The 13257-nt window shown below is 42.7% G+C and overlaps 1 protein-coding gene across 2 annotated transcripts in view; it reads left to right on the plus strand.

Annotated features, from left to right (window-relative positions):
* Positions 1-214: 214 nt before the first annotated feature.
* The window catches only part of LOC121542623 (protein Jumonji-like), a 103472-nt gene continuing 90429 nt past the window's right edge, over positions 215-13257 (plus strand). For both annotated transcript variants that reach the window (XM_045226204.1, XM_045226205.1), the window contains exon 1: positions 215-825. In XM_045226204.1, coding sequence (XP_045082139.1) covers positions 781-825 — 45 coding nt within the window. In that variant the 5' untranslated portion in view covers positions 215-780. The remainder of the gene's footprint in view (positions 826-13257) is intronic.

The following is a 13257-nucleotide window of genomic DNA, read 5'->3' on the forward strand; positions in this document are numbered from 1 at the left end:
TATAGGCATATTTTAATAAATGTTAAATTATGAATAAACAGTACATTACAATAAATATGGCCTATTGTATTGTAAATGTTATTTTATTGAAATGGAAATAATTTAGGAGGCCCGTCCATGCAGCTTCGAGGGATGTAACCCAATATTGCTCCTGACGCCAGATGACTGTGTTTGTATTTTCACCCGGTCCCTAACGTGGTTCTGTATTCCTCGAGACTCACCGCTGGGGCATATTTCCCCGTTTATCTCCGTAGGACGACACTGCAGATAAACCCATGCCGTTACCATTACTAGCGGTGTGGGAGAGTTAACTCGTCGTCTGGCAGACACCGCTGAAACGTTTTTCTGGATTTTGTATTGACATTTTTGGGGGAATTTTTTTTGGGGAAACATTTTTTTTTAACCTTTCAACTCTCGTCTGTGATATTCTTCAACACTGAATCTGCTGGGCCCTCAAAGCGTGTTTGATTTGTGCCTCGAGGATATCCAGGATACATGCGTTTTTCATTCGCATAATGGAGGATTGTCCGGTTCGTTGTTATGCATATGTTATAACGCCGTGATTTTGGGGGTGTTTACATTTGTGTTTCTTGCCGTGGATTGCAAATTTGGAATTTCTCTCCCAGGCGACTCAGCGAAAAGGGAAGTAGAGAGAGAGAGCGGGGATCAAGACACTGCCACCTCGCTGGATCACACCACGGGATTTAAATAATTGCATGTTCTAAAAAAGGATATACATGTGGCTATTCGGTGTTTAACCGACCCAATCAGGTTTGCAGGATGAGTAAAGACAGACCCAAAAGGAACATCATACAGAAGAAATACGTAAGTATTTGCTAAATGTGTTCTGAAATGCTTTATATCGTTCCAAAACTTCTCTCTTGCTAATGGATAACGTCATAAAAACTATGTGTGGTAGGCTATGAATTAGTGTGCTTACATATTTGTTTCATGTCATTTTTAGTTCTAAAACATGAACATCAGACTGTCCTAAAACATGAACATCAGACTGTCCTAAAACATAAACATCAGACTGTCCTAAAACATCAACATCAGACTGTCCTAAAACATGAACATCAGACTGTCCTAAAACATCAACATCAGACTGTCCTAAAACATCAACATCAGACTGTCCTAAAACATCAACAACAGACTGTCCTAAAACATCAACATCAGACTGTCCTAAAGCATCAACACCATACTGTCCTAAAACTTCAGAATGTCCTAAAACATGAACATCAGACTGTCCTAAAACATGAACACCAGACTGTCCTAAAACATGAACATCAGACTGTCCTAAAACATGAACATCAGACTGTCCTAAAACATTAACAACAGACTGTCCTAAAACATCAACATCAGACTGTCCTAAAACATCAACAACAGACTGTCCTAAAACATCAACACCATACTGTCCTAAAACTTCAGACTGTCCTAAAACATCAACATCAGACAGTCCTAAAACAACATCAGACTGTCATGAAACATTAACATCAGACTGTCATAAAATATAAACAACAGACTGTCTTAAAACATCAACATAAGACTGTCCTAAAATATAAACATCAGACTGTCCTAAAACAGCCAACTGTCCTAAAACATCAACCTCAGACAGTCGAAAACATCATCATCAGACTGTCCGAAAACATCAACACTAGACTGTCCTCAAACATCAACACCATACTGTCCTAAAACTTCAGACTGTCCTAAAACATCAACAACAGACAGTCCGAAAACATCATCATCAGACTGTCCGAAAACATCAGCACTAGACTGTCCTCAAACATCAACACCATACTGTCCTAAAACATCAACACCATACTGTCCTAAAACTTCAGACTGTCCTAAAACATCAACATCAGACTGTCCTAAAACATCAGACTGTCCTAAAACATGAATATCAGACTGTCCTAAAACATGAACATCAGACTGTCCTAAAACATCAACACCATACTGTCCTAAAACTTCAGACTGTCCTAAAACACCAACATCAGACTGTCCTAAAACATCAACATCAGACTGTCATAAAACATTAACATCAGACTGTCATAAAATATAAACAACAGACTGTCCTAAAACATCAACATAAGACTGTCCTAAAATATAAACAACAGACTCTCCTCAAACATCAACACTAGACTGTCCTCAAACATCAACACCATACTGTCCTAAAACATCAACACCATACTGTACTAAAACTTCAGACTGTCCTAAAACATCAACATCAGACTGTCCTAAAACATGAACATCAGACTGTCCTAAAACATTAACAACAGACTGTCCTAAAACATCAACATCAGACTGTCCTAAAACATCAACAACAGACTGTCCTAAAACATCAACACCATACTGTCCTAAAACTTCAGACTGTCCTAAAACATCAACATCAGACAGTCCTAAAACAACATCAGACTGTCATGAAACATTAACATCAGACTGTCATAAAATATAAACAACAGACTGTCTTAAAACATCAACATAAGACTGTCCTAAAATATAAACATCAGACTGTCCTAAAACAGCCAACTGTCCTAAAACATCAACCTCAGACAGTCGAAAACATCATCATCAGACTGTCCGAAAACATCAACACTAGACTGTCCTCAAACATCAACACCATACTGTCCTAAAACTTCAGACTGTCCTAAAACATCAACAACAGACAGTCCGAAAACATCATCATCAGACTGTCCGAAAACATCAGCACTAGACTGTCCTCAAACATCAACACCATACTGTCCTAAAACATCAACACCATACTGTCCTAAAACTTCAGACTGTCCTAAAACATCAACATCAGACTGTCCTAAAACATCAGACTGTCCTAAAACATGAATATCAGACTGTCCTAAAACATGAACATCAGACTGTCCTAAAACATCAACACCATACTGTCCTAAAACTTCAGACTGTCCTAAAACACCAACATCAGACTGTCCTAAAACATCAACATCAGACTGTCATAAAACATTAACATCAGACTGTCATAAAATATAAACAACAGACTGTCCTAAAACATCAACATAAGACTGTCCTAAAATATAAACAACAGACTCTCCTCAAACATCAACACTAGACTGTCCTCAAACATCAACACCATACTGTCCTAAAACATCAACACCATACTGTACTAAAACTTCAGACTGTCCTAAAACATCAACATCAGACAGTCCGAAAACATCATCAACAGACTGTCCTAAAACAACAGACTGTCCTAAGACATCAACATAAGACTGTCCTAAAACACCAGACTGTCCTAAAACATCAACATCAGACTGTCCTAAAACATCCAACTGTCCTAAAACATCAACATCAGGCAATCCTAAAACATCAACATCAGACTGTCCTAAAACAACATCAGACTGTCCTAAAAAAACAACATCAGACTGTCCTAAAACATCAGCATCAGACTGTCCTAAAACATCATCATCAGACTGTCCTAAAACATCATCACAAGACTGTCCTAAAACATCAACATCAGACTGTCCTAAAACATCAACATCGGACAGTCCAAAAACATCATCATCAGACTGTCCTAAAACAACATCAGACTGTCCTAAAACATCAACATCAGACTGTCCTAAAACATCAGGCAGTCCTAAAACATCAACATCAGACTGTCCTAAAACATCAAACAGCTTTTCTCAGTCAGTTACTTTGAATTCTGAGAATAAGATATTTTCAACATTTTATATTTTATTTCATATGACCAATCCAGTGCTGTCACCCAAATGGAGACATATGGTAGATATAATGTGTGTGTGTGTGTGTGTGGTTGTTGTGTGTGTGTGTGTGGGTGAATCCCAGTATGGGCCCCGATCCCTGATTTACAAGATCACATCAATATTTGATTATTTATATTTAAAAACCTAATTGTCTTTCAGAAAATGTAATATATTTTATGACTTTTAGTATTATCATATGGGGACTAATGCAGGCTGTAAGACGTTAGGGGCCTGTGGCAAAAGTTAACTGTATATCTACGAGATTGATGTGTCCAATTTCCTGTGCATATGTTGATTTGTTGATGTTTTGAAGATGTTTAAGACCTTGCATTCTCTGTTGTCTTCTGTGAGTCTTTGACCAAGGCCTATAGGGCTCTGGTCAAAAGTAGTGCACTATATAGAGTATAGGGTGCCATTTGGGACACACACAGGGTCATTCATTTTGGACTTCCATTCTGACACAGGAGGTGTCATGTTCTAAAGTAGTGCACTATGTAGAGTATAGGGTGTCATTTGGGACACACTCACACACACACACACACAGAGTCATTCATTTTGGACTTCCATTCTGACACATGAGGTGTCATGTTCTAAAGTAGTGCACTATGTAGAGTATAGGGTGCCATTTGGGACACACTCAGGGTCATGTTCTAAAGCGCTTCCTCATGTTGTTGTTCACTCCTATCTCTTCTATTGTCAATTGTCCAAGAAGGCAACTTGGGAAAACTCCTGTCTAGTTTTCGGTAAAAGTTTGTCAGCAATGTAGTGAGCCAGCCACTAAAACAAACAAAAGGGGACTCTTTCTTGAACCTGGACTCAGACAAGCACTTGCCCTTGTAGTTTAACTTCCTCTCAATTAGTGTAAGACTTTTATTACTCATGCTTGGCTTAGGGGCTCAGACACAGAGTAACAGAATGAAGTTTGCCAACCGAGTGCGCATGTAGAATCGTGTGAAAAATCTCGGCAGACGTCTACAGTGGGTGGTCCCTAAAACAATGGCGTGCTGAACGAAGGGCACGCTGAAGGAACAAGCAGGCTCTGATGGCTAAAATCATACCTGATTCGTGAGCAGTTCTATGCCAAGGACTTACTTTATTAACATGATATAATAAACATAATCATAACAAGAACAGGAATCACTGTGATTTCCCATACACAAAATTGCATTTTAAAGTGGAAACCTGGGATTCATACATCCATTTTTGGACTTTTAAATCATTTTTGTGGTTTGAATACCATATTGCCCATTTAACAGCTGAAAATGAATTTGGGTATCAGGTTTCTTGGTCAGGCATGTTGGCAGTACTTTTTTAAATGATTTCCTCTGATATTTGATGGCCTTTTCTCTTTCTCACTCACGTTATTATTCACAATTCATAATGAAAAACAACATAATGAGAGACGAGAGGTGTTAAACATTGAAACTGTTGTTTTAATTAATGACAGTAATTAAAGCTTCAGAACAGTACATCAAAGGTGATAGTACAGGGGATAACAGGGTTCCTCTGTGTAGTTGCCTCAGTACAGCTACTCAGCTGGTCTAAAGCCTAATTCATTGGTGTGTGGTGGGTTAAGCACAGCTGCCACTGCTGGGCCTTTACACATGTAAAGAGGCTGTCACAGCGTACGTCCCAAATGGCACCCTATTCCCTATATAGTGCACTACTTTTGACCAGCTCCCAACGGGCCAATTGACCAGAGCCCTATGGGCCATTTGACCAGATCCCAATGGGCCATTTGACCAGAGCTCTATGCTGCCTGGTCAAAAGTAGTGAGCTATATAGGGAACAGGGTGCCATTTGGGACACACACACTGTTTGTTTTATCAGGCGCACAAGTGAGGAGGGCCAAGTTGAAGTATGTGCTTCAGTGTGTGGCGGAACCAAACAGACACAAAGGAGCAGAGGGGAGTATGGCTGGGCCAGGGCCATGGAGAGAGAGAGAGGACAGACATACAGACAGACAGGAGCAGAGGGGAGTATGGCTGGGCCAGGGCCATGGAGAGAGAGAGAGGACAGACAGACAGACAGACAGGAGCAGAGGGGAGTATGGCTGGGCCAGGGCCATGGAGAGAGAGAGAGGACAGACAGACAGACAGACAGACAGACAGACAGGAGCAGAGGGGAGTATGGCTGGGCCAGGGCCATGGAGAGAGAGAGAGGACAGACAGACAGACAGACAGACAGACAGACAGGAGCAGAGGGGAGTATGGCTGGGCCAGGGCCATGGAGAGAGAGAGAGGACAGACAGACAGACAGACAGACAGACAGACAGGAGCAGAGGGGAGTATGGCTGGGCCAGGGCCATGGAGAGAGAGAGAGGACAGACAGACAGACAGACAGACAGACAGGAGCAGAGGGGAGTATGGCTGGGCCAGGGCCATGGAGAGAGAGAGAGGACAGACAGACAGACAGACAGACAGACAGACAGGAGCAGAGGGGAGTATGGCTGGGCCAGGGCCATGGAGAGAGAGAGAGAGGACAGACAGACAGACAGACAGGAGCAGAGGGGAGTATGGCTGGGCCAGGGCCATGGAGAGAGAGAGAGAGAGAGAGAGGACAGACAGACAGACAGACAGGAGCAGAGGGGAGTATGGCTGGGCCAGGGCCATGGAGAGAGAGGACAGACAGACATACAGACAGGAGGCCTGCAGCTGGAAAGACTAAAGGTGTGTCCCAAATGTCTCCCTATTCCTTAAGTAGTGTACTACTTTTGACCAGGGCCCATAGGGAATGAGGTGCAATACCTAAAACCCCCCCTAACTACAAAGCTGACTCATTGTGTCAGAGCCTAAATAGATTTGATTTGATCTAAATACTGTTTTAGACGCTGGAGTAGAGTCATGGGGAAGACAGATGGAAATGTAACCAGATTGACACGTAGTTGCAACAGGAGAAGCCAAGGGAGATATGAATGGAGAAATGGAGGCACGAACTCGGATGAACGAACAAGACGAGTTTGTTATTTTATTTCTTGGCATGGGAAGTTGTGAGCTGTGATTTTGCTGCCAATAGGGAATGTTCCACTTCGCTGCGTAGTCGCCGGGGTTTCTCCCTGAATTAGATGTGCAGTGTCAGCAGTAAACAGTGTTTCTCTTCACACAGAGGAGCAATCGTTTTGCTTTTGTTTACACAGTTTTACAGTTGTCTGTTATGTAAGGGCCCACAAGCTGTCTACAGTACAGTTAGAAATGACATAATCAGAGGAGCTTTATCAGTGTCATACAGTCTCAGGGCTATATCAGTGTTCAGTGTAGAATCAAGGTCAGATTTATTTAGCATTATCCGTAGTGTCAGGACATTAAGGTTAATCAAAGGCTACTTTGATTTTGATTTAAAGGGGTACTTTGATTTAAGGTCTACTTTGATTTAAAGGGGTACTTTGATTTAAGGTCTACTTTGATTTAAGGTCTACTTTGATTTAAGGGCTACTTTGATTTAAAATGCTACTTTGATTTAAGGGCTACTTTGATTCAAGGGCTACATTGATTTAAGGGCTACGTTGATTTAAAGGCTACTTTGATTCAAGGGCTACGTTGATTTAAGGCCTACTTTGATTTCAGGGCTACGTTGATTTAAAGCCTACTTTGATTCAAGGGCTACGTTGATTTAAGGGCTACTTTGATTAAAGGGCTACGTTGATTTAAGGGATACTTCGATTTAAGGGCTACGTTGATTTAAGGGCTACTTTGATTTAAGGGCTACGTTGATTTAAGGGATACTTCGATTTAAGGGCTACGTTGATTTAAGGGCTACTTTGATTTGAGGGCTACTTTGATTTAAGGGCTACTTTGATTTGAGGGCTACTTTGATTTAAGGGCTACGTTGATTTAAGGGCTACTTTGATTCAAGGGCTACGTTGATTTAAGGTCTACTTTGATTTAAGGGCTACTTTGATTTAAAATGCTACTTTGATTTAAGGGCTACTTTGATTCAAGGGCTACGTTGATTTAAGGGCTATTTGATTCAAGGGCTACGTTGATTTAAGGGCTACTTTGATTTAAGGGCTACGTTGATTTAAGGGCTACTTTGATTTGAGGGGTACTTTGATTTAAGGGCTACTTTGATTTGAGGGCTACTTTGATTTAAGGGCTACTTTGATTTGAGGGCTACTTTGATTTAAGGGCTACAGATTGCTACTCTTGTATTAAAGGGTATTCAGGCCCTTTCTACAGCGTGGAGAGTGATTTGATTACAGTAGTAAAAAGAACTGCCAATAAAACAGACGATCAGATGTCAGTCAGTCAATAGCTTTATTATTCAAATCAGGTTAATAGAAACTAGGGGATTTGTCAACGTCTTCAAGATAATTGTATGGAATTAATTTACAAGATCATATTACATCTGAGCTAGATTACAGCATGCCGTTTAATCCATACTGGCAGATGTTGAGAGAAGTGAAAACATCGAAAGAGACTTTTACTTTCAGATTAATTTATTGTTCAGTATTTACTTCCTCCAGGAAAAGCAGCAGCAGGTTTATTGACAAACCGAGGTAGTTGATGATACAGAGCAGGATTTGACAGTCTTCTACCTAGAATGATACAGAACAGGATTTTACAGTCTTCTACATAGAATGATACAGAACAGGATTTTACAGTCTTCTACCTAGAATGATACAGAACAGGATTTTACAGTCTTCTACCTAGAATGATACAGAACAGGATTTTACAGTATTCTACCTCGAGTGATACGGAACAAGAGTTGACAGTCTTCTACCTAGAATGATACAGAACAGGATTTTACAGTCTTCTACCTAGAATGATACAGAACAGGATTTTACAGTCTTCTACCTCAAATGATACGGAACAAGATTTGACAGTTTTCTACCTAGAATGATACGGAACAGGATTTTACAGTCTTCTACCTCGAATGATACGGAACAGGATTTGACAGTCTTCTACCTAGAATGATACGGAACAGGATTTTACAGTCTTCTACCTCGAATTATACGGAACAGGATTTTACATTCTTCTACCTAGAATGATACGGAACAGGATTTTACAGTCTTCTACCTAGAAGGATACGGAACAGGATTTTAGAGACTTCTACCTAGAATGATACGGAACAGGATTTGACAGTCTTCTACCTAGAATGATACGGAACAGGATTTGACAGTCTTCTACCTAGAATGATACAGAACAGGATTTTACAGTCTTCTACCTAGAATGATACAGAACAGGATTTGACAGTCTTCTACCTAGAATGATATGGAACAGGATTTTACAGTCTTCTACCTCGAAAGATACGGAACAAGATTTGACAGTCTTCTACCTAGAATGATACGGAACAGGATTTTACAGTCTTCTACCTAGAATGATACGGAACAGGATTTTACAGTCTTCTACCTAGAATGATACGGAACAGGATTTTACAGTCTTCTACCTTGAATGATACGGAACAAGATTTGACAGTCTTCTACCTAGAATGATACGGAACAGGATTTTACAGTCTTCTACCTAGAATGATACGGAACAGGATTTTACAGTCTTCTACCTAGAATGATACGGAACAGGATTTTACAGTCTTCTACCTCGAATGATACAGAACAAGATTTGACAGTCTTCTACCTAGAATGATACGGAACAGGATTTGACAGTCTTCTACCTAGAATGATACGGAACAGGATTTTACAGTCTTCTACCTAGAATGATACGGAACAGGATTTTACAGTCTTCTACCTAGAATGATACGGAACAGGATTTTACAGTCTTCTACCTAGAATGATACGGAACAGGATTTTAAAGTCTTCTACCTAGAATGATACGGAACAGGATTTTACAGTCTTCTACCTAGAATGATACAGAACAGGATTTACAGTCTTCTACCTCGAATGATACGGAACAGGATGTTACAGTCTTCTACCTAGAATGTGAGAGTGGGACACAAAGGAGCGGCATTTTTCATTTTAGGGATTTTCAACAGACAGATAAATACAGACTACTCCCCACAGACAGATTTATACTTCAGCATTGTCACGAGGTAATGAAGAAGTCCTACTCTGCATTCTAGTCTGCACTCCAAATGGCACCCTATATCCTTTTGATGTGAAATATATAGGGAATAGTTTGCCATTTGGGACAGATCCCCACTGTATCTAGACTAACTAACAGTGGGAGAAAGTAGAATAATCTCTCCAAGGTCTGAAAATGTTTCAACAATTTATTATAAGGATGTAAACACGACATGGCCTATTTATTGGGTCATTTTGTGGTACAGTATGTACGGTATTTTCAGTATGGAAACTATTTTCAGGCATTCTCTAAATGTATTTATTAGGTTATCGTTGTATAATGTCAAAGACAGAATTAGAAACATGTAATAATTCGCCCTGGCATAATTCAAATTTGCCCATTGTAAATCGTTTAAATACATTATGAATTTATGTGAAACCAAAAATAATAAATGTAATTTTTTATTGTACTGCATCAAGTCCCTTTGCATAGTCTTAGACATGTCCAACAGAGCTGCTATGAAGGGAGGGATTTCTAGAATGAACACAGACTCCATTGAGAGAGTCTAAATGTGTTGGTTAAAATGAGGTGCTATTACTACACCTCTTTAATGATGTGGATCAGGCTGTTTTACTGCAGCTCCAGGTTGACATGGGGCCCCAGTCATGAAATCCTGGCATGGTGGCAAAGCACTGAACAGAGACAGACGCTACTTCTTACTTCCATGTTGTATGGAGAGGTAGGGTGGACAACATGTTGTATGGAGAGGTAGGGTGGACAACATATTGTATGGAGTGGAGAGGTAGGATGGACAACATGTTGTATGGAGAGGTAGGGTGGACAACATATTGTATGGAGTGGAGAGGTAGGGTGGACAACATGTTGTATGGAGAGGTAGGGTGGACAACATGTTGTATGGAGAGGTAGGGTGGACAACATGTTGTATGTAGAGGTAGAGTGGACAACATGTTGTATGGAGAGGTAGGGTGGACAACATGTTGTATGGAGTGGAGAGGTAGGGTGGACAACATGTTGTATGGAGTGGAGAGGTAGGGTGGACAACATGTTGTATGGAGAGGTAGAGTGGACAACATGTTGTATGGAGAGGTAGTGTGGACAACATGTTGTATGGAGAGGTAGGGTGGACAACAGGTTGTATGGAGAGGTAGGGTGGACAACAGGTTGTATGGAGAGGTAGGGTGGACATTCAAGAAATACAAGTTTGTTCTTGCTTAGTCTTAAGCCTACATTTATTGAATTCAATATAATTCCGTTTTGGCTGCTGACTTTTTCAAGGGATGCTGGTAGAAAATAAAACTTCCACTTTATTTTTCCTCCCATTTCTCAACCAAAAAGGTTGATGGAAAAGGTTTGTTTGCGACGGGTTATCCTCAAATCCTTCTCCTCGCTCACTCTCTGTTTAGGAGATTTCTGCAAAGTAGGTCATTGTAAAGGGACCTCATACAGTGTTTCCTGCAGAGCCAGGCAGCCAGCTGACTGCGGCATTATGGGATTTGACTGTACATTAAGCCCCACGACATCAAGCAACCCGAGCCTCCTGATGAAAGCTTGGCTCTGTGACAACAGAACAGAGACAAGGGGGGTGTTCAGTGAAAACACTAAAGGCCATGGGTGCAAGGACAGGCACTGACTGCCTCTACTCTGTTTAAACCCAAACAGAATCCACAGGGTCAGAGTGAGGCCAAGCTATCCGCCGGACCGTCTGATCCACAGAGAGGGTTCACACTGTGTCAGAACCAAAAGGAAGAAGAGTAGAGTGCAGAGCAAAACGTTTGGTCTATGACAGAGAGAGAGAAATGGGCAGGCGTGTAAAAAACGGCTTGTTGCCAGGGAGAGCTGGAGAGAAAAGGCGGGGCTCTCTCTCTTTCTGCTGTTGGCTGGCTGGGTCCATGCTGATCCATCTTGCGGCACGAGGTGACTGATTGGATAGTGCTGTCACAGAGAACAAAGTGCCCTTGATGAGCCAACTCCGGATCCCTGTGCAGTGTAATCGGACGCTTCAGGAGTCCACAGAGCATTGTCCTTTTGTGTTTACACCGCTAATAACACGGTGAACAAGAGCCCCTCAACACACAGACAGGTTGTAGCAGCTAGTGGTAGCAGCACCACTGGACAGGTCTGACTGACACATGGAGAAACTAGCAACACACAGACAGGTTGTAGCAACCAGCGGTAGCAGCACCACTGGACAGGTCTGACTGACACATGGAGAGACTAGAGAAGAGTTTATTGTCAGACCTATGAAGAAAGTGTGACACTGAGACCCTCTCTCCGCCCCCATTTTAGGCTGTGTAGTGTAATGCTTGATGATGCACAACCCAGGGGCGAGTGGGTTTGTTTCTGTTCATGGGGGTATTTGTTTTTTTGTCTCCGTCCCAAATTGCACCCTATTCCTTATGGCCTTAGTCAAAAGTAGTGCCCTACATAGGGAATAGTGCCATTTGGGATGCGTATTCTCTGCTGTTGGTCACATTGTGTGTCGTGCTTGTCTGTGGATCTAGTCCCCACTGTGGAATGTCCTTTGTGTCAGGCAGGGAGGGAAGGAGGGAGGGAGGGAGGCAGGGAGGCAGGGAGGCAGGCAGAGAGGGAGGGAGGCAGGGAGGCAGGGAGGGAGGAGGGAGGGAGGGAGGCAGGCAGGCAGGCAGAGAGGGAGGGAGGGAGGAGGGAGGGAGGGAGGGAGGGAGGGAGGGAGGGAGGGAGGGAGGGAGGGAGGGAGGCAGGCAGGCAGGCAGGCAGGCAGGCAGGCAGGCAGGCAGGCAGGCAGGCAGGCAGGCAGGCAGGCAGGCAGGCAGGCAGAGAGGGAGCTACATGGCTACCACAGTGACTGACTTCCTTACAAAACCACCTCACCTTCACATCTCTTCACATTTGCCAGCGTGTCTAACAGACAGATCGGATTACATTCAGTCAGGAGGACAGAACCTGGAAGTGTAGTGTGAGGAGAGCGTGTTCAGGCAGGAGGACAGGACCTGGAAATGTAGTGTGAGGAGGACAGGACGTGGAAGTGTAGTGTGAGGAGGACAGGACCTGGAAGTGTAGTGTGTTCAGTCAGGAGGACAGGACCTGGAAGTGTAGTGTGAGGAGGACAGGACCTGGAAGTGTAGTGTGTTCAGTCAGGAGGACAGGACCTGGAAGTGTAGTGTGAGGAGGACAGGACCTGGAAGTGTAGTGTGAGGAGGACAGGACCTGGAAGTGTAGTGTGAGGAGGACAGGACCTGGACGTGTTGTGTGAGGAGGACAGGACGTGGAAGTGTAGTGTGAGGAGGACAGGACCTGGAAGTGTAGTGTGTTCAGTCAGGAGGACAGGACCTGGAAGTGTAGTGTGTTCAGTCAGGAGGACAGGACTTGGAAGTGTAGTGTGTTCAGTCAGGAGGACATGACAAGGAAGTGTAGTGTGAGGAGGACAGGACCTGGAAGTGTAGTGTGTTCAGTCAGGAGGACAGGACTTGGAAGTGTAGTGTGTTCAGTCAGGAGGACATGACAAGGAAGTGTAGTGTGAGGAGGACAGGACCTGGTAGTGTAGTGTGCTCAGTCAGGAGGACAGGACCTGGAAGTGT

This window comes from Coregonus clupeaformis, chromosome 17, assembly GCF_020615455.1.
Source record: "Coregonus clupeaformis isolate EN_2021a chromosome 17, ASM2061545v1, whole genome shotgun sequence".
Taxonomy (NCBI): Eukaryota; Metazoa; Chordata; class Actinopteri; order Salmoniformes; family Salmonidae; genus Coregonus; species Coregonus clupeaformis.